The sequence below is a fragment of the Cydia strobilella genome, chromosome 3 (assembly GCF_947568885.1).
Source record: "Cydia strobilella chromosome 3, ilCydStro3.1, whole genome shotgun sequence".
Taxonomy (NCBI): Eukaryota; Metazoa; Arthropoda; class Insecta; order Lepidoptera; family Tortricidae; genus Cydia; species Cydia strobilella.
In genome coordinates, this window is record NC_086043.1 from 6,491,430 (window position 1) to 6,515,255 (window position 23,826).

Genomic DNA, 23,826 nt, shown 5'->3' on the forward strand with positions numbered 1-23,826 from the left:
TAGTACAAGCTTTGAATATTTAGATATGCTCATACTTCCTCTTAAATTTTATTTTATTCCGACGACGTACATTTAAACTTGTCAGACAATAATTAATTTTCTTTAATAACGATAAGAATTAAAATCGATTGTCATACTGACACGTACAGTTTATGGGAACATTAAAGGTGAAAAATCCGAAATGAGTGTTAAAACTCCAGCTAGCAGATGGCGGCTTGCCGTTGATACAAACTCAATTATTTACACTCAATAAAAAGGACATTATACGAGCATTAGAAAATAACCTGCTGAAGGGCTTTTAGTGTCTTATTCCAATCCCTTACCTACCTAAGGCGAACCAGGTGTGCTATCTGATCACTTACACAAAATTGTATTGGTTTAACCTTTTGAACGCCAAGCATTGACGTAACTCGACGTGACACCGCAATGAAGCAAAATAAAACCTTAGAGAACAATAGTGATTACAAAACAGGATATCGATATTTTCACTGATTTCGTTTTTGACATACTTAGATAAGAAGAACCACTACACAGGTGTTTTACAATATAATATTAGATAATTCTGGCTTTTAGCTCTACTAAAAACCTTTAAATAACGTATTTAAATATCAAAATGTACTTGTAACTTCCACTCAAATCTCTCAATAATGCCACATCACTACTTAGTGGTGACGTCAGGCATCGGACGTGAAGTGCCGTCATGGGCGCACGGAACACTGATAAGCGCGCGTTACTCAGAGATGTGCAAACCCGTTGTCGATTATTATTACCTACTAATTAGCAAACTGCAGTATCGTTACAATAAAATAAATGCATAAGGGGTTACATTATCACAAAAGGTCAGTACCGTCTTTCAAACCAAGTTGTTTAAATTAAGCACGAAAACAAGTACCGTAACAGCACAAATAGCAGTTATTTTAGCAAAAACAACTCCTATTACAAAATGTATGGGATTAAGCCATATCTATTATTGATGGCGCTAGCGTGTTTGTCGGAACTGCGCGAAACGATTTCTATTAGGAGATTGTTACTTTCATATAATAATATTATTCCTCCATGACTCGGTCACATCACTAGGCGACGTCAAGTGCCGTTTTTGGCGCGGCTAGCTATGCTATTTACTGGGTAAGTCGTATTATAACATAATGTTGTTTTTTTTTAACCTTCTATTCATAGTTGAATTGTAATAAAGTTATACAATAAAGTAGAAGGGCAAAATAAAATAATGCAAATACAAACAAAGAAATATAGTTATTTATTAAAGAGTCTTTGATAAATTAAGTTTGGACGGCAAATGACGTCGGCGGCGTGAGTGGCACAAAATGTCGACGACGTGATTTACCGTCTTTGGCGGTCAAAAGGTTAAGAGGTCACAGCTACATTGGTTTGCTAAGCATTTGACTCGCCTGCACTGTTAAAACGATAGCAATACAAGGCCAAGACAGAATAGCCGTTTACGACATAAGAAATTACCTTTGGCAAGTGTTGTATCATTCCAAGCCGGCTACGTTCAAACAGTTTTTAATACTTACGTCTTTTAACGATTTAACGTAGTATTACTGAAAATACCTTATTTCCTGAGTTAACCCTTAACAAAGTAGTGTATCAATAGGTAGCACTTCAAAAATGTTTTTTTTTTTGACGAGCAGTGTAAATACAACGACCACAAAATTTAATGTCTTTTCCGTAAAGTCTAGTATAAAGTGGGTGATTTCCGAACGTAAAACATGGGAGGTGTCAAAACAAATTTCTTTGACATTTTAGTTGTCAAGTTCAAATCGACAACAAATGGCAGTTTTTGTACGTTTCTCCCGCTATAACAGTTCGCTACGCCGAAAAAAAATACTGTAAGAATTTTGTGTTGTATTTTTGGTACATTATTAGACAGTCATAAATTACCTTAGATATTGTTTTTTGATAAAATTTAATATTCGCTCTAAAAGTTTGTGGTTCGTATGAACCCTCTGCCCGTTTTGGGGCACGTACAAGTGGTCTATATGTGGCCACTGCCCTGCAGGGAGTTTACATGACATTTAAGGATAATATTATTACTATGAACGAACCATTCTAGTACAATATTCACTATTTTAAGCAGGTACCTATTTGTTTTTAGTAGCATTTACTTTCAGACCTTATTTTGCTGTTTACTGAAGTAAACACGAATAAATGGCACTATTTTCTTATGTACATTGTGGTTTTATTATTTCATCGATTATATCTGAAGACTTGATTAACCCTTAAAACTACTCTACACCACATACAGGTTTTTTTTTAAATTAAAATAATGATATTTAAAAAAAACAAGAAATTAGTTTTCTTTTAATGTCATCAATCATCATCTACCGGAATCAGTAACCAAAAGTATAAAATTCGTTAGGCCTGTTTAACTTTTCGTATGCTTAGTAGCAGATCTGCTCCATATATATTCAACTTAAACATGAAAGTTGTCACGATTGCTATTTATATGGCAATTGGTCAGATAAGTCCATTTTCGATTTGTCGCACTTTAGGGCCAAAAGAAAAGTCACGAAACACTCGACACGTCATCCACGTAAAGTATGTCTAGTAGACATACTTTACGCGGATGACTTTTGCCTTATGGCTGATTCTGCAGAATCTCTTCAGTCGTATGTGGACTCTCTCCATGCGTCATGCCGTAAGTTTGGCTTGGTGATAAGGCGACAAAAACACAAATTCTTGTACAACCACCTAGAGGTTGTCACATTGAATAACAATCTGGATAACAAAGCTCTGGAAGAAGTGCCGCGCTTGAGGTTCAGGTACTTAGGAAGTCAACTTCGCAATGACAATACCTTAGCGTCTGAAATACCATCACGCATATTAGCCAATGCAGCTGCTGCATTTGGCAAGCTCAACAACCGTGTTTGGAAGTCGCACGATTTGAAGTTGTCCACTAAAATTATGGTATACAAAGCTATCATCATACTTTAAGCTATATGTATCACCTAGTATTAGCATAATGTCAAAACTTCAGCGTAGGAAGATGTTAATTAAAAATTGGAATTGTCTCAACTGACTCCACAAGACAGGCCTAGCCTAGTGTGGAGATCATAGGTTAATATAACAATGTATAATTTTTTGGTAAATAAACTATTTTTTTTTTTATTTTATTTTTTTATTATTATTTATCATACCGACTCTGCTTTATGCCTCAGAAACGTGGTGCAGCTACAAAGCAGATATTAAAAAGCTGGACACCTTCCACCTACGTTGTCTGCGCTCGATTCTACGCATAAAGTGGCAAGACAAGGTACCGAACACGGAAGTTTTACGTCGCGTCAAGATGCCTGGTATTGAAGCACTGATCATGAAGCATCAGCTAAGGTGGTGTGGACATATCGTGCGTATGGAGAATGAGAGATTGCCCAAAGCAATTTTCTACTCGGAGCTCTCTTGTGAAAAGCGAAAGCAGGGAGGACAGTACCTGCTACATAAAGATGTCCTCAGGCGCAACCTCGTCGCTTGCGGTATACCGACTGACTGCTGGGAGGACATTGCATTACAAAGATCGGAATTTCGTTCTAGTGTTCATAGGAATGTAGACCAATTTGAGCAGCAGCGACTGGAAGACCTAGATGCTAAGCGCCATATCCGCAAGACACGACCTAAGCCCTCCTACACGTACACCCGCAACTCGACTGGACAACTCCATTGTGCATCCTGTGACCGCATCTTCAAGACAAAGTTTGGTTTTGCGAGCCACATAAGGGCATTTCATAATCCGGAACAGAATTGTTAATGGGGTCGCCATTGCCGGATGCGGCAAGGAAGAAGAAGAGCTTATAAAAGCTCAGTGAATGATGAGAATACTAGATGCGCCGCTGACACGTCGCTCGTGACGCGCCGAGCCACCCTTCAACTGCTTGTAATGCAAGGACGTAAATACCGAGATAAACGATCCACTCTGTAGCCATGACTTTGTATTTCATTTCACATTCGCATGGTTATTATAGGGACCTACATACCTACTAACCCCCTTATTCATAAAACTTAGCAACCGCTTACAAACCTTTGTTAAATTTTGTCTCTTTCTACAAAAATTTAAAAATGACAGATATGGACAAACGATGCATGCCTGCGAATAATAATGATTAATTTCGGTAATTACCAGTATATACACACATTTATTTACCTACTATCTAATATGATTGGAAAAAGATGATGGGTATCCTACGTGAAATTGGAGTCGACTACAGGGATAGAAAGATCATTTATGAACTTTATAAGAACCAGGAGACCATTATCGAAGTAGGAGAAGAGAGAGGGAAAGCCAGAATCAGACAAGGAGTGAGACAGGGGTGTCCACTATCACCACTCATCTTTAATATTTTCATAGAACAGGCCATAAAAATTATAACAGAATCAGATTTAGGAGGAATTAAAGTAAACGGAAACAAAATTCATTTCATACGTTTTGCGGACGATATCGCGGCATTTGCCAATAACCGAAGTCAATTACAGCAACTAGTCTCCAAAATGGATGAAATTTTTATTAAATTCGGACTTAAAATAAATTGCAAAAAAACTAAAACTCTTACAGTTGCAAAAAACATTCTGACAGCATCGAACCGCCCAAAAGTTTACAAACCCATCATACTACAGGACACACCCATAGAACAAGTCAATCAGTACAAATATTTAGGAAGCGTGATAACCAATGACTCTAGATGCACCGAAGACATTAAGCAGAGAATCGCTATGGCTAAAGGAGCCTTCAATAACAAAAAATACCTACTTAAGGCACGCATTTCCAAAAAAGCCAAGAAACGATTGATAAAAGTGTTTATCTGGAGCATTGCGTTGTATGCGAGTGAGACGTGGACACTGAGACAAAAAGACAGAAAAAAGTTGGAAGCTTTCGAAATGTGGTGTTGGCGGAGGATGGAAAGGATTAGCTGGACTGAAAGAAAGACGAATGAAGAGGTTTTGAATATGGTAGGAGAAAGGCGAAGCTTATTAAATACCATAAGGAATAGGAGAGGCAAGATGTTAAGATACCTAATACGAAACGACAACTTTTTCCTTAACATCCTGGAAGGAAAAATTGAAAAGACGAGAGGCAGTGGAAAGCCTAGAATCACATACCTGAGCCAAGTAAAAGAGAATGCATCGTACGAGCAAATCAAAAGACTGGCTCAGGAAAGAAAGGACTGGCAATTACTCCACCGACAAGAGCAAAGCTCTTAAGTGATGATGATGATGATGATGATGATCTAATATTTATGTAATTTATTGAAACAAAATGAGCGTAAATTAACTGAAATAATATTTAAATAAACTAACTTATTTAAAGAAACTAAAGCTACAAATAAATTTAAATTGATTAATACTAAAATAAAAGTAAACTTAGATTCAATAACTACATATATAAAAAAACCTATAGTAAAAAAAAGAACGGCCCATCCAGCAAGTCTGCCTACTGTCTGCTTATTGATACTATCGTTAGGAATTTAGGACCATCAATTAAAATAGACCTGGAAACGAAACTAATCTTGTGACTCACGTTTAAGTTTATAAAACCTATTCAGCTAAATCATAGCACGACCGGGGATTAGTTCTTAATGTACCGTCTTTAATCAAAATTAGCATTTATAGCATCCCTGATCCCATCATAGCAAATATAACAAATGTTGCTTGAAAAAACACAGGTAGACGCAAATATTTGTGAACAATTTGTAGAATTCACACTTAATAACATTGATTTTTTCAACGAATGTTTAGGAGCGGCGGCAGCATCAAAGGAGCAATCATTAGGGCGATATGACTATGAGTGAGGTGCTATGATTGCTTCTTCTCTGGGAGACCGCAACAGGTGACAGCGACCTTCGAGTAAAAAATGATAAGTAGGTAATCTAAAGTGGTTTTATTGTTCTTTTTTATGTTTTAGTTTTTTGTGAAGTCCGAATGACTTTGGTTCTGATATTTAACGAGATCAGAAACATTTATGAACACACAAATAAAAGTAAGTACTTAAAGTGTACCCATCAATTACTATAAGGTATAGGTACAGAACTTTTTGTACTGGGACTGACTGCAGGAGAATGACAAATACGAACGTATCCGACAAAATACGATGGGAAAGGATTATTCAGTACATCTGTACATAGTAGTCTTCTTTATTTATTTAATAATTTCGGAAACATAGAAGCAAAAACAACACTATTGTACTACAATCCGAAATTATTAAATAAATAAAGAAAACTACTATGTACAGATGTACTGAATAATCCTTTCCCATAACGAGTGCTATTTTCAAAACGAGCTCGAACCGCGGTTCTGAGTACCTATTTGTATTGTAGGTTTGAACTTTATGTACGGAAATGCATCGTTCTTTCAATAAAATAAAAAACTTTTCTGCATGGCTTCAAATAGTGGGTGTTGCATACTGCCCTTAAAGACTTCTTTTGAATTAGAATAGTTATTTACGTTACAAGTGCGGAAAAGAGGAAATCCGAAACGAGTAGCGATAAATTGAAACACGACCGCGGGGAGTGTTTTAAATCGACACGAGTTGCGAATTACCTTTTCGCACGTACAGTACATATGGCCCTTTAAACTTTCGACATATGCACGAAAAGTGCTCTTTACGCACTAGTGCGAAAAAGTAGCACCATATGTACTGTAAAAGTCGTTTTCATATCTACGGAGTTGCCCCAGATTATTAATCCGTAACTCAACATGGAGGATACATAGCCATAATGAGCTGTCAACGCAATTTTCTTTGAACACGTAGTACTGTGTCTTCGCAGGGCATAAACATATTATTATTTTTTATACCACGTCGGTGGCAAACAAGCATTACGGCCCGCCTGATGGTAAGCAGTCACCATAATCTATGGACGCCTGCAACACCAGAGATATTACATACGCGTTGCCGACCTGTACTCCTTTATTGAAGAACCTCACACTGTAGCCCCTCAGGAAAACCTCAGCAGAGGGCTCATTCCACAGCCGAAGCGTCCGCGGGAGGAAATTCCTATGTTTCGCACAAATGTCCGAAACGTGAATTTTCCAGTTACAAAATTGGTCAATAGTGACGAAACTTAGTGATATATACTTCTTCCACATGTTTGTTGCCATGTTGAATTTTAGACTTATACTGCTACTCTTTGGGGTCTTATATTGCATTACATGGGTCTTATTAACATTAATTTTCAATTTATTATTATTTAACTAACTAATTACTTTTACAAGCGCATCGTTTATGTCATCATTTAATTTTAAACTACGTAGTGGCTCATAAAATTAGGTGTATATTGTAAGCCGCTACTTATTACTACGTTCCAAATTCCATTATAATATAGTTTAAACCAGGTTTTTAAGTACCTATACCTTGAGATTTCCGTTAATGGCATTTTGGTTACGGAATGGAACCCTAAAAAAATGGGGTAAAAATGTGTATATAATATTTAAGTTTATACTTAAAGCATTTTTTTATGAATTATTTATTCAGCATGAAGCGTGACGAAGCGCTGACAATACGTCCATAATTGTGTCACAAAACACTATACATAGTTGCATCACAGTTGTATGGATCGTGCACAAAACATTATGCACATACAATTTCTACTCGAAATCCCATATTTAATGCCATAACACAAAATATGATTTCATGCATTATGTAATGAATGGTACCTATCAAATAACAATTCTAATCGTACCAACAGTTTTTTTTTGTAATGGTATTACACCAAAACACGTTTCATCTTCGTTGTAACCAGAAAATGCGTATAAGTAAAATTATATAATACTTATGTAAATAAAATTTTGAAAGTTGATTTTATGCTACTCAGAATTGTGTAAATCAAAGTCTAATGAACTAATCAATCAATCAATGTCTTTATTTTGCATAAAAAGTGGTACATAGAAGTAATTAAAAGATATTTACAGCTTCTCACAATTTACCAACATCTGGCATATATATGGTGGAAACAAATATTATTCCGAAATTTTAAAATAACATGCAAATATATGTCTTAGTAGCAAGTAGTTAATAAGAATAATAAATTAGAAAAAATTATAAAGTATGACATCTATTAATAATCAAAATATTCATTTACAGAGTAAAAACTATTCTCCATTAGCCAGTTTCCGCTTGAAAACACTTATTGGCACATTGTTAATATTTGTTAATTGTGTCATGTAAGGCATTTTATATAGAAACACACATAAAATAGGTGCTTGTACTATACAGTGTTGTTTCCCTTCCTGGCATTACTAATCGATCAGGATACCTTGAACTAAAATGCAGTTGCATATGTGTTACAATATCGATTGTCTCATCATAATTCCTGCATAGCTCAGTTCATATCGGCTGATCTGATCTGATCGCCATTTAACCTATAATATGTCAATTCTCTCAATATTCTTCTAAGAATTGCATAGTGACAAAGGCGGAGTTTAGTGGAAATTTACCATACAACAGTTTAGCGACACGTCGCCTCCATTGTGAGAAGTTAAACGGTCTAATAATATGTACATTTAAGTACTTACATTAAGGTAATTTATGTAATTTGATATAAGACGAAAGCTGATCCTTCAGGTCGGGTAGGACGATAGGAACATATTTGGTATACAGAGCACGAGGAAGTCTTAGTGCTGATACTGAACCGCTCAGTGTTAAGTTAATATCTCTAAATTACATAGTGGACGGGTAAGTGACGCTTCTGTCTTCTTGTAGCGGGACCGATTGAATTTAATGGCCCTATTTGCGCAGACGCCGATAATTTAGCGCGACGTGGCTGGCGTACAGATGGATGGAGAGATAATGCCGTAGCTGGCTGCCTATTATACTATTAGGATGGATCATCTATGACATTCCGTGTCTCGGTTTGATAATGTCTTTAACTATACCATGTACCTACAATATAATGTCACTGCTTGTTGCCATTACACTAATGCCTCGAATTAATCACCACGCTTTATCTTATTGGCAGATTGATAACTTAAAATTCACCCGCCGGAAGTGTTTAGGTATATGTACCTATACATACTTATATTATAAACAACTAAGGTTTTATTTTTAGTGATCTAATATTTTGTTTCGTAAATCATTGCATTTGAATTTCATTGGATTAATGGTGGGCAATTTCTTCGCTTGCAACAACGCACTAAGTAAGTGCAAATTTTCTCCTTTTGAAACACTTGAACAAGCCAGAACGGCAAGTGGCAAGTAACAAATCTGGCTTTCTAAAAGCTTTGCAAATACGAGGGCGTTACGCGACGGGCCATTAGAGCCGAACAAGTGAGGGTAGTTAGCACCCCCGCATTAGTCGGGGACTATTTACTCCCGAGTGCGGTAATCCAAACACAGAAACTACAAATCACTGTGCTTTTTACTTTATTATTCGTGTAACTTGGAGTATTCGAATCGGCATTTTACTACGCCAGGGTTCTCCGTCAGAGTACGTCTAAATTTTTAATGATTGTCAACCCAAATCATTGTTTTTATGTACTAAATATTGGAGACACATTTGAGAATCTGGGCTATATTTCCCTACTGGTTGATTGGATTCTCTAAATTATTTCCAAATTTCATTTTGCTACCAATTATTCGCATAATCTTATTTTTCCGAATGATCAAGTGGCAACTCAACACAATAATTCGTTTATTGTGTTGAGTTGCCACTTGTATGTTTGCGCAACAACTTAAAATCACTTTTTAAAACGCTACGTTTTAGGTAGCAGAATGACTTCGTAAGTCAAAAAATAAGGCGCCTATTTGAATGCAAATACTTGATTTGTCTATGAAAATACAAAAACCGCTATAGGTATGTGTGCCTATCACTATTGTAGAGTTCCGCCATTTCCTTATGGACCCCATCATCTGAACTGGATTGTAACAGAAATCGAATTAACCCCTTTTCGGAGAAAACGCGTTTTCTCTAGTTAAAACTAGTTTCCGTATCGCCTTGGTGAAAACGCGTTTTCACTAGTTAAAACTAGTTTCCCAAAACGCCTTAGTGAAATCTAGTTTTAACTAGGATTTTTCATTCAAAACTAGTTTTCGCAAAGAGTCTCTGTGAAAACTAGTTTTGCCTAATTATTCAATATTACTTCAGTTAAACTAGTTTTCACTCGAGAAATCCCGTTTTACTAGTTAAAAGTTTTACGGTATTCTGCCAGAGACGAAAAACAGGTGCGACGACGAGCGAAGCGAGGAGGAGCGTGTTAGGTTGACCGTGACCAAACAGCGAACCGACTTTATGTATTTTATAATTTTAATTTAGAAAAAAAGCTGTTTTTGGATTATGTGTAAAACTAGTTTTCACTGAAATAAATTTTTGAACAATTACTCAATAGTAGTTTATGCAACTGATACATAATGAGAGGCGTTCAAACACAAGTGTGATTTTCTCGCTTGCTCGCTCGCTCTAATACGACGACGTACTCGTTAACGCTCGTTTCATAATAGAATCACATGGCATGTTTTAAAGCCTCATTATGTACAGTTGCATACACTACTTTATCTACACACATATCATAAGTACTCTAAGATGGGTTCAGAAGCCGTAGGGAAATGACCTGCATTGCTACTAGTGCTACCTGTAAAATATCTATAGACTATAGATATTAAAATAATGCAACAAAGTAGTAAATAATAAAGTAGTAAGTAATGGCGGCAATTCGATCCTCCGTCAAGACGAATGTTTTCTTTCTTTTTATAGACGATACGAAAGAAGTCCCAATTCTCATGTCACTGGTAATCAAATGTCGGGCGGCTTATATTAAAATAAAAAAACCGGCCAAGTGCGAGTCGGACTCGCGCACCGAGGGTTCCGTACTTTTTAGTAAGTATTTGTTGTTATAGCGGCAACAGAAATACATCATCTGTGAAACTGTCTAGCTATCACGGTTCATGAGATACAACCTGGTGACAGACAGACAGGCGGACAGACGGACAGACGGGCAGCGGATTTTTAGTAATAGGGTCCCGTTTTTACCCTTTGGGTACGGAACCCTAAAAACATACTGAATTGACGTTTCGTATCGGTAACTGTTTTAATATCTATGGATAGGTACTAAAATAGAGACCCACTTGAGTTTCGACAGCTGTTCCAAATTTAAACTCATAACCTTACAAAAATCTATAATGTAATATACAGTATGTCTCTGATCATGGGGCTTTAAATTCATTGCTCAATTCTACTCGCTAAACAGAGCTACTTTTATTATGGGACCAACCCCGAAATCGCGAAAAAAACTTGGCTTTTTATACATTTTGGCTGATCAGATGTCGACGTTCTCTATGGAAAAGCCAAAAAAATCGCGATTTTAGGGTTGGTCCCATAATAAAAGTAGCTCAGTTTAGCGAGTAGAATCGAGCCCTGAATTTAAAGCCCCATGATCAGAGACATACTGTATAATAACAGTACAGATTTTACCTCATAGTAAAATTGGTTGTAATAATGCTGGTCATTTGCTACGGTTTCTGGACGCATTTTAGAGCACTAACGATATGTGCGTAGATAAAACTAGTTTTTAGGTTTTTACCAAGGCACTCCGCGAAAACTATTTTTGTCAAAAAAAATCCTAGTCAAGACTAGTTTTCACCAGGGCCGTACGGAAAACTAGTTTAAACTAAGTGAAGACGCCCTCCACAACTCGGACCTCTTTCCCTTACCTCGTAGCATCTATTATTTGACTGTGATTACGTTTATAACAGCAGCCTTATCCGCGCAGCACGTCGTCGATCACAACGTCGCCGCTAGCAGCTCGTTCGTCGTGAACCTTTAGCATTTTCGCGGGCCGCAGGCGCACGTTGTGTTAAGTGTAGTGATGTGCCGGTCTCGCGTATTGCCGACAACTTTACTGTCCTTAACGTCGCCGGCAATATGGCCTCGGAGTACTAATGGTGCCTTGTCTATTTTGTACTTTGAAAGTTCATTAATTAATTTAAGAATCTAGATTGAGAAAACTACCTAATTATTGGTGGTAAAAGTACTAGTCATTTATACCTTTTGTAAGGGTCACCATTGCTGCTTAAAATTAAAGTTGTAAGTTCCAACCGCTTCAGATTAAGAACCAGAAACAATTAATGTGACCAGTTTGTGGTTTTTATGGCCGGCATTACTAATTACCTGTAACTTTCTGGCACTGAGACACTATCTATAAATTACCGGTTATATTTTTCCGGGACTGAAAATATTTGTAGCGGCGCATTACTATGCGAACGAGGTACTGCTTAGTCCACGAGCTATAGGGATGAAATGATGAGAGATTTATTGTAGGCGCTAGTCGTTAAGAGTTATCGGAAGCATTCCTATGCATGCTATTAGGAACATGCTCGAATATTTTTGTTTCAGATATTTGCAGGTGACAGATTTTTACACGACCATAACTCTTGCAAATCCGGGAGCGCCATATGTGATATGTGTAATGCCTGGCCTTTGACTGAGGTTCATGAGAACTTATTTATTTGATAATTCATCGCTCATCATCGTCAATCTAATTCAATATCTAATATTGAGTTGTAAACTTAATAATTAACGAGGTTAAGTGTTGACAATGAACAAAATGTAGTTACCTACTCATAGGTAGGTACTGCCACTACCTGCCCCACCAACGTACCTAACAGCTGTACAGCCCTTAATATCAGATAGAAATTTTGGTCTTTATATGGAGAGTTGGCCGACATGGGCGACCTGCCCCATAGAAAAAAAAATGTTTCGCGTCAAAAAAAAATTTCTTTTACTCTTTTCTAATCAGAATACGATACCAAATATGCCCTTAAATCGATCTCCACCATTTTGGTTACACCCTGTATATTTACTTAATTGACTTACCTTCGGCATTAGATAGATTCTCCTCTTTTTCATCTTTGCCCTTTAGCATTTTATATCAAAATAAGCACTAGATTTTACCCGTCCTATTAGCCTTATTGTCTCCTATTGTCCTTCACCGAAGAACTACTTAAAGTTTTAAGCTTTTAGACGCATCTGAAGGATCTATTTGAGTCGTAAGGCCACCTACGCAACAGTTGTTGTCACCTGAAAAATTATCGCGTCTTTCTTTTTTCAAAAAAATTGGTACGCTAAAGTGGAGTTAATATCAACCAGCCGAAATCCACAGCTACAGAAAAATATCAAAACTAATAAATTTAAAAATCAAAGAATCATTACGATATTGTCATTTTATGAATAAAATATTAAAAAGAATCATTTACATGCTTTAAAATAAATGTACATATACACATATACTTAATATATGCACCTTCGTAATTCACTATTGTAGAGCGGAATTTACAAATATAAATTCTTGCAAAATTGTAACAGCATCCCTCTAGGTATGCATATGACTTTCTACTACTTCAAGATAGATCCACTGTTCTTGCCGCGAGCTCTAGATACACACCCGCTCCGCTAATAGGGATCATCTCCCATCATTTCAACTCTCTCACCCAGCATCGATAAGTACCCACCTACCTACTTCTTTAATCATTGCAATTTCGAAACAAGCTCAAGCGTTGTCGGTGTCGAATAAATTTTGTATAATGTAAACGTGATAACAATTTAAATTCCTCTGTAAAGGGTCTCGAGCCGACAAAAACAACAAACAAACGGAGAGGCGCGCGATTGGCGCAGCAGCATGGGGCGGCGCCGGCGGCAGGCCCCTCCTGCCTCATGCGCCAGTCTCGCTCGCTCGCCCAGTCCTTATCTTCCACTCCGCTGCGGGAGACGTGTAACCAGCCAATTTTAAATTGACAATAATAATCAAAACAATAACGGGTTAGTGACAAACTATGCCTCGACCCACACGTGAGTCCTACGGAGACCAAAAACCACCGTTCTCATACATAGCTCTGACCGCCATGGCCATCTGGAGTTCCCCAGAGCGCATGCTGCCGCTCTCAGAGATCTACCGGTTCATCACGGACCGCTTCCCATATTACCGGCGCAACACGCAGCGCTGGCAGAACTCGCTGCGGCACAACCTTTCCTTCAACGACTGCTTCGTGAAGGTGCCGCGCCGCCCGGACCGGCCCGGCAAAGGCGCTTACTGGACGCTGCATCCGCAGGCTTTCGACATGTTCGAGAATGGCTCGCTATTGAGGAGGCGCAAGCGGTTTAAGTTACATAAGGGAGAGAAGGACAGTTTGAATGCGGAGCTGGCAGCGCTGGCAAGTTTTAATCGGGCGTTTTTGGCGCGTCAGGCGGGCGGGCCGCCGCCACCACCGAGTATGCCGAGCAGAGGATTGTATGGCCCCACTGTGAACCTATGTTCGAGGTTGAGTCCCGAGCCGCTGGAAGCGCCGGATACGGCAGCGCTACTGCCGGCGGGGCCGCGGCCGCGGCGCGCGTTTACGATCGACGCGCTGCTAGAGCCGGAGCCGCGGCGCTCGCCATCACCACCGCCACCGCTACCAATGCAGCCGCACTGTCCGCTACCACTGCCACCCGCGCCTTACCTATTGGCGGCACAGCGTTACCACGCAGAGCTGCTGGCCGGGCTGCAGCAGTCTTGCCTGCCCCCGTTGTGGACGTGGCGAGACAATAACCAGTTTTCACATTATACGCTTAATTCATGAATGGTGAGTGTCTTACATACGTTAATGAATAACTTACACTAATAACATGTATATTACATATGAAACTACAATTTTAAATGGCCTAAAGTACCTACCTAGTTAGTACCTTCATAAGTGCCAATATAAGAATACCTACTAACCTACCTAGTCTTAGTCGTATTTACAATACAATAACATTTTTTTATCACACTTGCTCGAAAAAGATTTTATTTCATGCAAGTGTACCTACTAAAGGACCATAACTTTTTTTTAAATTGTGTCACTAATTCATGCGAACGAAGTAGGTATACATGAGTTTTACTTTTAAAATACTGACGTTTATAATTTAATATTTTTGTTCATTTTTAAAATTACTTATTTGATTAAATTAGTTTAATAACAGCCGTTTAAAATATTTTTACATATTATTTTAAATCGTGGCTGAATGCCTGATATGGGTTTGTGCCTTCGATGCCTAACCTGACTTAAAATAACAATTTAGCGGACGAATGTCTCACCGTATTTAAGAATTATTTCGCTTAAAGATTAAAAAACATGGTGTGTAACTCCGGGGGTAAGAATATTGCAAACTCGGGTCTTTAATTCACTCCAGCCTGCGGCTGTCGCGAATTATCACCCTTCTTTCCAATATTTCACTTACCCCCCTCGTTGCACAATGTACTAATAATTAGGTGATAGCTAGGTACAAAGTACCTATCCCTATGGTACATCTATACTTAAAAGAACATGTATGTAGGTACCTATGTTCAGTGTAGAATGTATGGTATTGAAGTAATAATCGAAATTCGGTTCTGATACTCCATTAATTATTATTAGTCATGCGATGAATACAAATACATATTTGTATCTCCGAAAATCATATTTTTTACAAATATTCGTAAATTGCGAACGCGTATATTCGTTTGGACAGATGTGCGTGCCTATTCTATAACAATATAAGTAAGTACCTATCATAGACAACACTAGTATTTTACACATTTGACCTACTATACGCAATGTAATTGCATTGTTAATGTATAAAATATGTAACTTCAAACAAACGTCCGGTAATGTCGCATATTATAGCCAAAAGACGAAAATTTTACAAACCCTTTTATACTTAAAATTTGGCAAAAAACAATACCAATCTTAAAGTAAAGAGAAATTTTTTGAAACTGTAAGTTTGTACACAAACATATATTTGCAGTTGACGGCCTACATAATTTTATTGGGACAACGGAAAAGTTACGTTTGTATCTCACTATTCGTATTCGTAAAATAACGAAAGTACTTACTATTCGTATTCCTAAAATTATTATTCGTTGCATTAGTGTATTACTTCAAAGTTTTACTGCATATTCGACTTACATTCATAATTTTTATAACCAATTAATAAAATTAATCAAGTTACTAAATTAAATGTTAGGTTAGCATAGTACAAAACTTGTGCTAAATTATTTAATTAAAACATACTTAATATGTAGGTATTTAAAATAATATTTAAAAATAAACCGTATAAATAGCATTTTTAAGCAGTGTATTAGTGTCAAACAGTGAATATCTTTAGGGAATACGTATACCTGACTAATCTGACCATCTACTATAAGGGAGAAGTGAGGAGCCATAAGCAATCTTTTGTGCACGGGAACATAGTCGGTCCCTAGAAGTCTTTATTTTGCACAATAATATGTCCAGTGGCAGATTCCCGATTTCAAATCCATATAATTTTCGAACGCGTAGTGCGAGATAAACGCAGGGTTTTTTTTTTTGTTTCGTGAGTGATTGAAAGCTCGGTAGAAAATGTGTTTCAATTTTTTTTTACCGCATTCATCTTCTTTTTATAAAAATAAATAGTTTTGGTTTATATATTTAAGTTTTTTTTAAATCAAATTGTGAAATCGGATATCTCCACCGAACACCCTGTACTACTACCAAAAAGGATATAAGAAGATAGAGCGGTACTGTCATAGTAAATTTTGTAACCCCAGTAAATTCACTGCCATCTATCGACACACCTTAAAACTAAAAATGAAGATTTATAAAAATACGATAAAATGTATTTAAATATGGATAAATGATTTTTTTTATTTGCATTAATTATTTTTATGATTTTGACCCATGTTCTTTCACTGATATGCGTTAAAATTGTTAAATAACAAACGAAACCGTCAACGCCATCTATACGACAGTAGGCCAAAGCTAGTAGCGCCCTCTGATCGAGAATCAAATTTTCTTGGTTTTCGAGGCACGTTTTTTCCTTAGACTGTATCCATCTATTACGGAGTTATATCTATCTTTGCTACTACCTACCACCTACATATCCGAATTAGAAGTTAAAATTACAATTATTGAAAACATGTTAAATTAACCCTAATGTTACTTATTACTTCTTAATCTTTATCCATATTTTTAAAACAATTTTTTGGTATTAAATTGTTTATTTATTATACAACTTATAATTAAAATAAAATTTAAGATTAAATAAATAAGTACTTAAATATACAGTATAAAAATTAAACTGACAAAAATTGTAATTTGCTATCTCTGAGAGTACCTACTAGTACTAATACTGGAGCCAATTTTAAAACTGTGAAGTACATAGATCTAATTAAATAGAAAAAGTAGATTATTAACCTGTATCAAAATTAAAGGTACTTTCATGTACTACCTAAATCACTACGTGACCTTGGAAATTCAATTACAATACCGAGAAATTGAATTTTTAACGTATTTCAGAGAAATTAACTTACAATTACTTACGTTTATATCATGAGTAGGTAAGTATATAAAAGTCAAACACAAGCATGTACCTATGAATGTCAAAAAGACAACAATACAAATTATATAATAACATAATAAATTAATTACTGGTAGCTATATTAATTTAAATTTTCTTTGTCTACAGGTAGATCAACATACGTATTTAATTTAAAACTGATCTCAGGATAACTCTAGATTTAGAAAAAATCTAGAGTCCGTTTCATATTGGAAATACCTACATAAATCAATTAAGAAGATTATTGCAATGGACTTGGAACTTAACACTAATAAATTAGACTGAGAGGCTGATGGCAATATTGCCATTAAGTCTAATGACCACTAACAGGATAAGCATAACGTGGTAAGTTTCTTGTAATACCTAAATACCTATTATACACACATACTGTCAATTTGAGGTTTGACAGAGATGTCAAACTGACAAATAAGGACAGACGATTTTCAACGGCAAGTAAGTTTGACAAACGTTTATGAATATATACAGGCCAATTAGAACGTATGTACACTGATATTAGAATGACATCTTACTGATGTTATTCAGTTATCGTGAATTTCACTCGTACTTGTTCGTACATGTATTGGCGCGGGCGAGACGCACGATAATTAATTAACATAATTCAAATATCATTCTGATGTGGTGTACTTTCGAATTGGCCTGATAGCATCAATAACAAAATGAAAATTGTTCTAAAAAACCTGAATTGTCGAAAATATTTACATAGTTCAGTGGTATTTAAAGCAGCTTATAGTTTTTGAGAGGTCGCCCATACTTGAACTTATAAAGGTGGGTGAACGGTTTATCTATGTAGCATGCGTAGGTTAGGTACCTACCCTTCTTGATGATTTACATCCTCATATATAAATAACAGATGCTCTTGACACATAATAGAATCACAGCACTAAAATAGAGAAAATTGTAAAGTTATTTGTAACTATTTGCGATGACAATTCTCGATTTTTACTTTTAGAACAAGGAGATACAAATTTTACAAGCTTTCTTTTCATTTAACAGTTTTTAACCATAAAAATTTATACATAGTTTATCGCAACTATCAATATCATTGAACACCTCAAAAACAAAACATTCCAAAAACATAATGAAATAATTCAAAGTTTTGAATTAAATTGATGTTCTTTTTTTTCAGGTTCCGCGTTATACTACAATAGTACATTACAATACAAGTGCGAAAAATAGGAAATTCGTAACGAGTAGCGATAAATTAAAATACGACCGAAGTTGCGAATAACCTATTCGCACATGTATCGTACAACGTTTTACAGTACATATGGACCTTTAAATTTTCGATATAGTGACGTAATGTGCTAATTATCGCACTAGTGCGATAAAGTAGCACCTTATGTACTGTAAATAAGTGAAAACCATTTAACTCAACTGCCCCTCATTCTAAGATTTATCATTAATTGCCTTGTCAATTTATTTGAAGGTGTAAACCTACGTCCAGGTTAGAAAGACATGTATGAGTATGAGTTTTATTTTATATTTCCTGTTTCTGAAGTTAGGCATTGCCCGACTACACCACCCTACTGCTAGTACTGCTATTTATAATTTCAAAACGTTAAAGTGGACTTGAATGACCGCAGTTATAGTTACAGGAGTAGATTTAAAGTATAAATGGAAGTTTTCAGAAAATAGTGTGCCCAATTAGCGTGTGTGTCAGTTTTGTGACGACAATTAAGCAATATTAACATTTTTTTGCCTTTTTTCTACATTGTAATATCGCTTATAGGTAGATTATGAAATGAATACCAAAACCAATTTTTTTATTGATATTTAATGCTTAATTATCGTCACAAAACTGACAGCGATTAACTTTTCTTAATAACTCACGCTAATTGGGTACACTATTTTCTGAAAACTCCCAAATAAAGCATTTTGAGTCTTTATAAAAGGATCTTTAAGATCTCAAATCTTGATAGCGCTATCAAATAATAATATGCCTAACATGCATTTATCATGCTTTCATTGTGCATAGGTATCATAGCCGCCAGGAAAGTCGGATTTTACGTTTAGAAGTCATAAATAGCAGTAGGTGACAGATTTTAAACGCATAAAGATAAAATGGTAAATAATAAAAAAAAAGCACGCGAGGAACGTGATGTTCTGATGTTATATGGAGGCTGTACGTCTTAAATATTTAGGTACTAGTCTCTTCTATAGAATAGACTAAATTCCCCAATAAGTAATATGACCCCAATATTATTTTTGGCCTACCTTCTAATAAGCTCCATGCGGTTATTTTTTAAAATCAAAATAAAGCTTCACTTCAATGTCTATGTTGTGAACTTTCAGAAACTGGAAAGGTGTTTTGTTAGATGGCCCAACTAAACTAGAAACGTAAACATTCCTAAAGTAGCGAGATTGTTTAACTGTGATATTCGTGCTAGAATGTAGATAAATTATTATTTGTAAATACTGTACATAAAATGCTTGTTTAGATAAATGTACTTGTTATAATAATTTATTTTAGAAAATGTAACCTGAGGTAAATCGAAAAAAATAATATAGACATATTGTGTTTATTGTTTTATGTTGGTTTGATTTCTAACTTCCTTCCTTGGTTTGTAAGACAAAATAATTAGATACTAACTAATATCCTAAATAATGCCAATGCCAATGATGATGACATATGTATTTAACAAAAATAAGAATAAATTCGGTATCTATGGTTTTACATATTACTTGTTAGTGTTCTCTATGGCGTGTCATTGTACCTACACATATCTGACAACAATTAGCCAACTGATCTATCCTTAAGACGAAAGTGGAGGACCCGCGCGTAATAGTCTTTTCATACAAACATTGTCCTCATTTTCATCTCTGGGTATTAACATTATTGAAAAAAAACTGCAATAAACTTCAAATATTCTAAGTAATTAATTTCATACAACACCAAGTGGTTCTTGGTAGATGGACAAGCCCAGACCGAGAACGGAGATGGTGGTATAACCCGGACACCTTACTTAACACCTGGCGGCCTAGCCAAGGTGACAATCGCTTGCGCTTCGCCCACGAATCACTTTGTGTCTCTCTATCACTCTTCCATATCAGTGTGACAGTGACAGTTGCGTTTCGTTCGCTACGGAGCGTTAGCGATTGGCATCTTGTCTACGGGGCCTAGTCGGAGGAAGCACTTAACCGGAAGTCGTGGAAATCGAGGGGAGAAGCTGTTGCCCAGCAGTGAGAAACTCAAGTCGAATATTACTAATAAAGTACAGTATATGAATAAATTCGTGTAAGTAAAACAACAACACGTTAATTCACATAAGAAGGTAAAACTATGTGTTGGGGAAATGTAGTTGATAGTCTAGCATAGACCGTAATTTGGGACTAACCTGATGACGTGTTAGACTTTCTCCAGGGGCCCCTGTTCCTTCGATGATGAATGTAGCAACCTCATAGGCTGGAGTCGACAGACGATCTTCTATTTGTGCTGGACACTTGGTATGGTTTGATTTTGGGTTTTGAGCTCAAGCTTCGGAGCGAGCGATGCGACGGCGTTTTACATGTTTTTGAGATCGTTGTGTAGAGAGAGTTATCTGGCAACACTCGAGTTTCGGTGTTGCGCGCTTTGAATAGCGTTCCGTTTTAGGCTTGTCCCGTTTGGACTATGCTAGTTATTCGATTAAGTATTAACCGATTTAGAAATAAGAACAGAAAAATACGTAGTATTTGTGCGTACATATAAAAGTACCGAACATGCCGCCGGCCATAAAATAATGCTTATTTTATTTAAGAACTATCATACAGAATACTATGCTAACTTAGGGCTAAGACATGTAATGCTTTACCTAAGAGATGCCTATTCAACAGGCAGTGGGCAGACCTTAACTACAGGTCGCTTGGTAAGAGTATTGCCGATGCGTACAGTTACGACTCTGGTAATACCGTCGGCGCCGGGATGCAGTTGATGCACGCGCGCGAGACGCCATTGTAGTGGTGGCAGTGTGTTGTCTATCAACACAACTACAGAACCCTCCCGAAGGGGTGTGTTAGTATTGTCGTGGAACCATTTACCTCTTGGTTGTAGCTGGTGTAAATATTCTACGCTCCAGCGTTTCCAAAAATGTTGAACAGCTTGTTGAATAACCTGCCATCTAGCGAGGCGGTTTGGGTTGTCGTTAGACAAGTCAAATTCAGGTAAAGACGTTAATGGTTCCCCGATGAGGAAATGTCCAGGAGTAAGGGGTAATGGATCAGTAGGATCATTACTAAGTTGACAGAGAGGTCTTGAATTACAAACCGATTCAATTTGACAGATCAAAGTATTAAATTCGTCTTGAGTCAGTTTTAGTGTACCTATGACACGATGTAAGTGTCGTTTCAGACTACCTACGGCTCGTTCGACGAGACCGGCAAAATGCGGAGCATACGGAGGATTAAACTGCCAGGTGATTTGCATGTTTGTCAGCTGGTTGTTTATAGCAGTCTGATTTGACTCGTTTCGCAGAAACGTGTAAAGTTCGGAAAGGTACCTGTCACAACCTACAAAGTTCCGTCCGCAATCGGAACGGATTGTTTGGCAATACCCGCGTCGGGATATGAACCTACGCAATGCGTTTAGAAAAGATTCGGTTGAGAGATCGGGAACTAATTCCAAATGGATTGCTTTCGTTGATTGGCAAACGAACACGCATACGTATGATTTATAAACTTTCGCGTTACGAAGTTTACTTGATTTAAGAAAGAAGTGTCCCGCAAAATCAACGGACGTATTTAAGAAGGGACGAAGTGATCGAACCCTAGTAGTAGGTAACTGAGCCATCGATGGCTGTGGTGCGACAGGTCGTGCACGAACACAAGATACGCAGCGTCGTGTGCGCATACGCACAGCGTCGCGAGCACTCAGGATCCAGTAGGTCTGTGCGAGGGCAAACTGCAAAGTTTGAGGTCCCACATGTAAATGTGTTTTATGATAAAAATCAATGAGAAGATTCGTGAAATGGTGTTTCTTGGGTAACAGAATCTGATGCTTGGCATCATACGGTACGTTGGCCCGATTTATTCTGCCGCCGACCCTGAGGAGTCCGGCATCGTCCAAGAAAGGTTTCAGTTTCTGAAGACGTTTTGTACATCTGTCGTCGTCCTTAAGACGCGAGATGTCTTCAGAAAAGCATTCACTTTGGACAAGTGATATAATTCGACTGAGAGCTTGTTTTGTCTCAGGAACTGTGACATGTTTAGTCGTAGGACTATTGGCTTTACGACATTTATTTATGAATCTAAACATATACGAAATGACGCGTAGCATCCTTGGAAGCGATGAGAATCGCTCAATGAACTCTAAGCTCTTAGGTTCATTGGTTTGTGTGAGAAGAACATGCTTGCGACGTTCTTCGTCGGTGTGGCATACGACGTTAGTCTTGGGCCACTCAGACTCATTTTTACTGAGCCAAGCAGGTCCCGTGAACCATAGTTGATGGTTCAACTGAGATGGGAGAACACCACGAGACGCGGGGTCTGCGGGGTTGTCTGCGGATTGAACGTGGTTCCAATGAGAGGCAGGCACGTTGCTTGTTGTCTCCGCGATGCGGTTAGATACGTATGTCCGCCACTTGTCTGGAGACGAACGTAACCAGGCAAGAGTTATAGTGGAATCGGACCAAGCGTAGACTTGGTCGAAAGACAATCTACTGCTGTAAGCAGTGAGGACCTTTTTTATCAATTTTGACAATAGATGAGCACCGCATAGCTCCAATCGAGGGGTAGTAAGCCGTTTCAAAGGCGCAATTTTTGTTTTACCTATGAGAAGGTGGGTGCTGATGGCACCGTTCGAGTCAACGACACGAATGTAGACGCAGGCGGCGTACGCCTTTTCAGATGCGTCTGAAAAGCCATGAAGTGACACTTGATGTGTGCTAGGAAGCACGTGACGAGGTAACGCAATGTCTTGTAGTAGCGGCAGTTCGTCGATGAACCGAAACCACAAGTCACATATACCCTGAGGAGGGGCAGCATCCCAACCTGAGCCTGATACCCATAAAAGTTGGATTAAATGCTTCACGAATACGGTCACTGGACTTAGAAATCCGAGGGGATCGTAAATCTTAGCGATTTCTGCCAACATTATACGTTTCGTACATTTGCGTGAGTTAGCCACTCCATCCGTTTGATAGGAAAAGACGTCAGATTTAGGGTTCCACTTAAGCCCTAAGACTTTTACAGAAGCGTCAGTGTCAAGTGCTGACAAAATGAGAGCGTCATCATGAATGGAAGCGTCATCGCTTAAATGCGATAAAAACTCAGAACTGTTACTGGTCCATTTGCGGAGTTCGAAGGTTCCTGCTTTACAAATGGAAGTTAGTTGATGCTGAAGAGTGATAGCATCTTCAACCGTATCAACTCCAGTAACGACATCATCAACGAATACTTCGTTAAGGAGTACTTGCGAGGCACGTGGGAAGTTAGCAGCTTCATCAATTGCTAATTGACGAAGTGTTCGCAAAGCTAGGAACGGCGCGGAAGCGACGCCGAATGTGACAGAGCACATACGATATTCCTT

At 37.5% G+C, this 23,826-nt stretch overlaps 1 protein-coding gene and 1 long non-coding RNA gene across 3 annotated transcripts in view; both read left to right on the forward strand.

Annotated features, from left to right (window-relative positions):
* LOC134755814 (uncharacterized) overlaps positions 1 to 23,826 on the forward strand; it is a 133,696-nt gene that overhangs the window by 52,668 nt on the left and 57,202 nt on the right. The gene's annotated exons all lie outside the window — the stretch shown is intronic.
* On the forward strand, positions 13,371 to 17,575 carry LOC134756266 (fork head domain-containing protein FD4-like). 2 transcript variants are annotated; one of them, XM_063693093.1, is made up of 2 exons: positions 13,371 to 14,551; positions 17,433 to 17,575. In XM_063693093.1, the coding sequence occupies exon 1, from the start codon at positions 13,763 to 13,765 to the stop codon at positions 14,546 to 14,548; it is 786 nt and encodes a 261-aa protein (XP_063549163.1). In that variant the 5' UTR covers positions 13,371 to 13,762; the 3' UTR covers positions 14,549 to 14,551; positions 17,433 to 17,575. The 2 variants fall into 2 exon arrangements, with proteins under 2 accessions (XP_063549163.1, XP_063549164.1); XM_063693094.1 differs by having other exon boundaries at positions 17,437 to 17,574.

Bases quoted from the DNA above. Each gene is read 5' to 3' on its own strand.
- LOC134756266 (XM_063693093.1), top strand. From the start codon at position 13,763: ATGCCTCGACCCACACGTGAGTCCTACGGAGACCAAAAACCACCGTTC.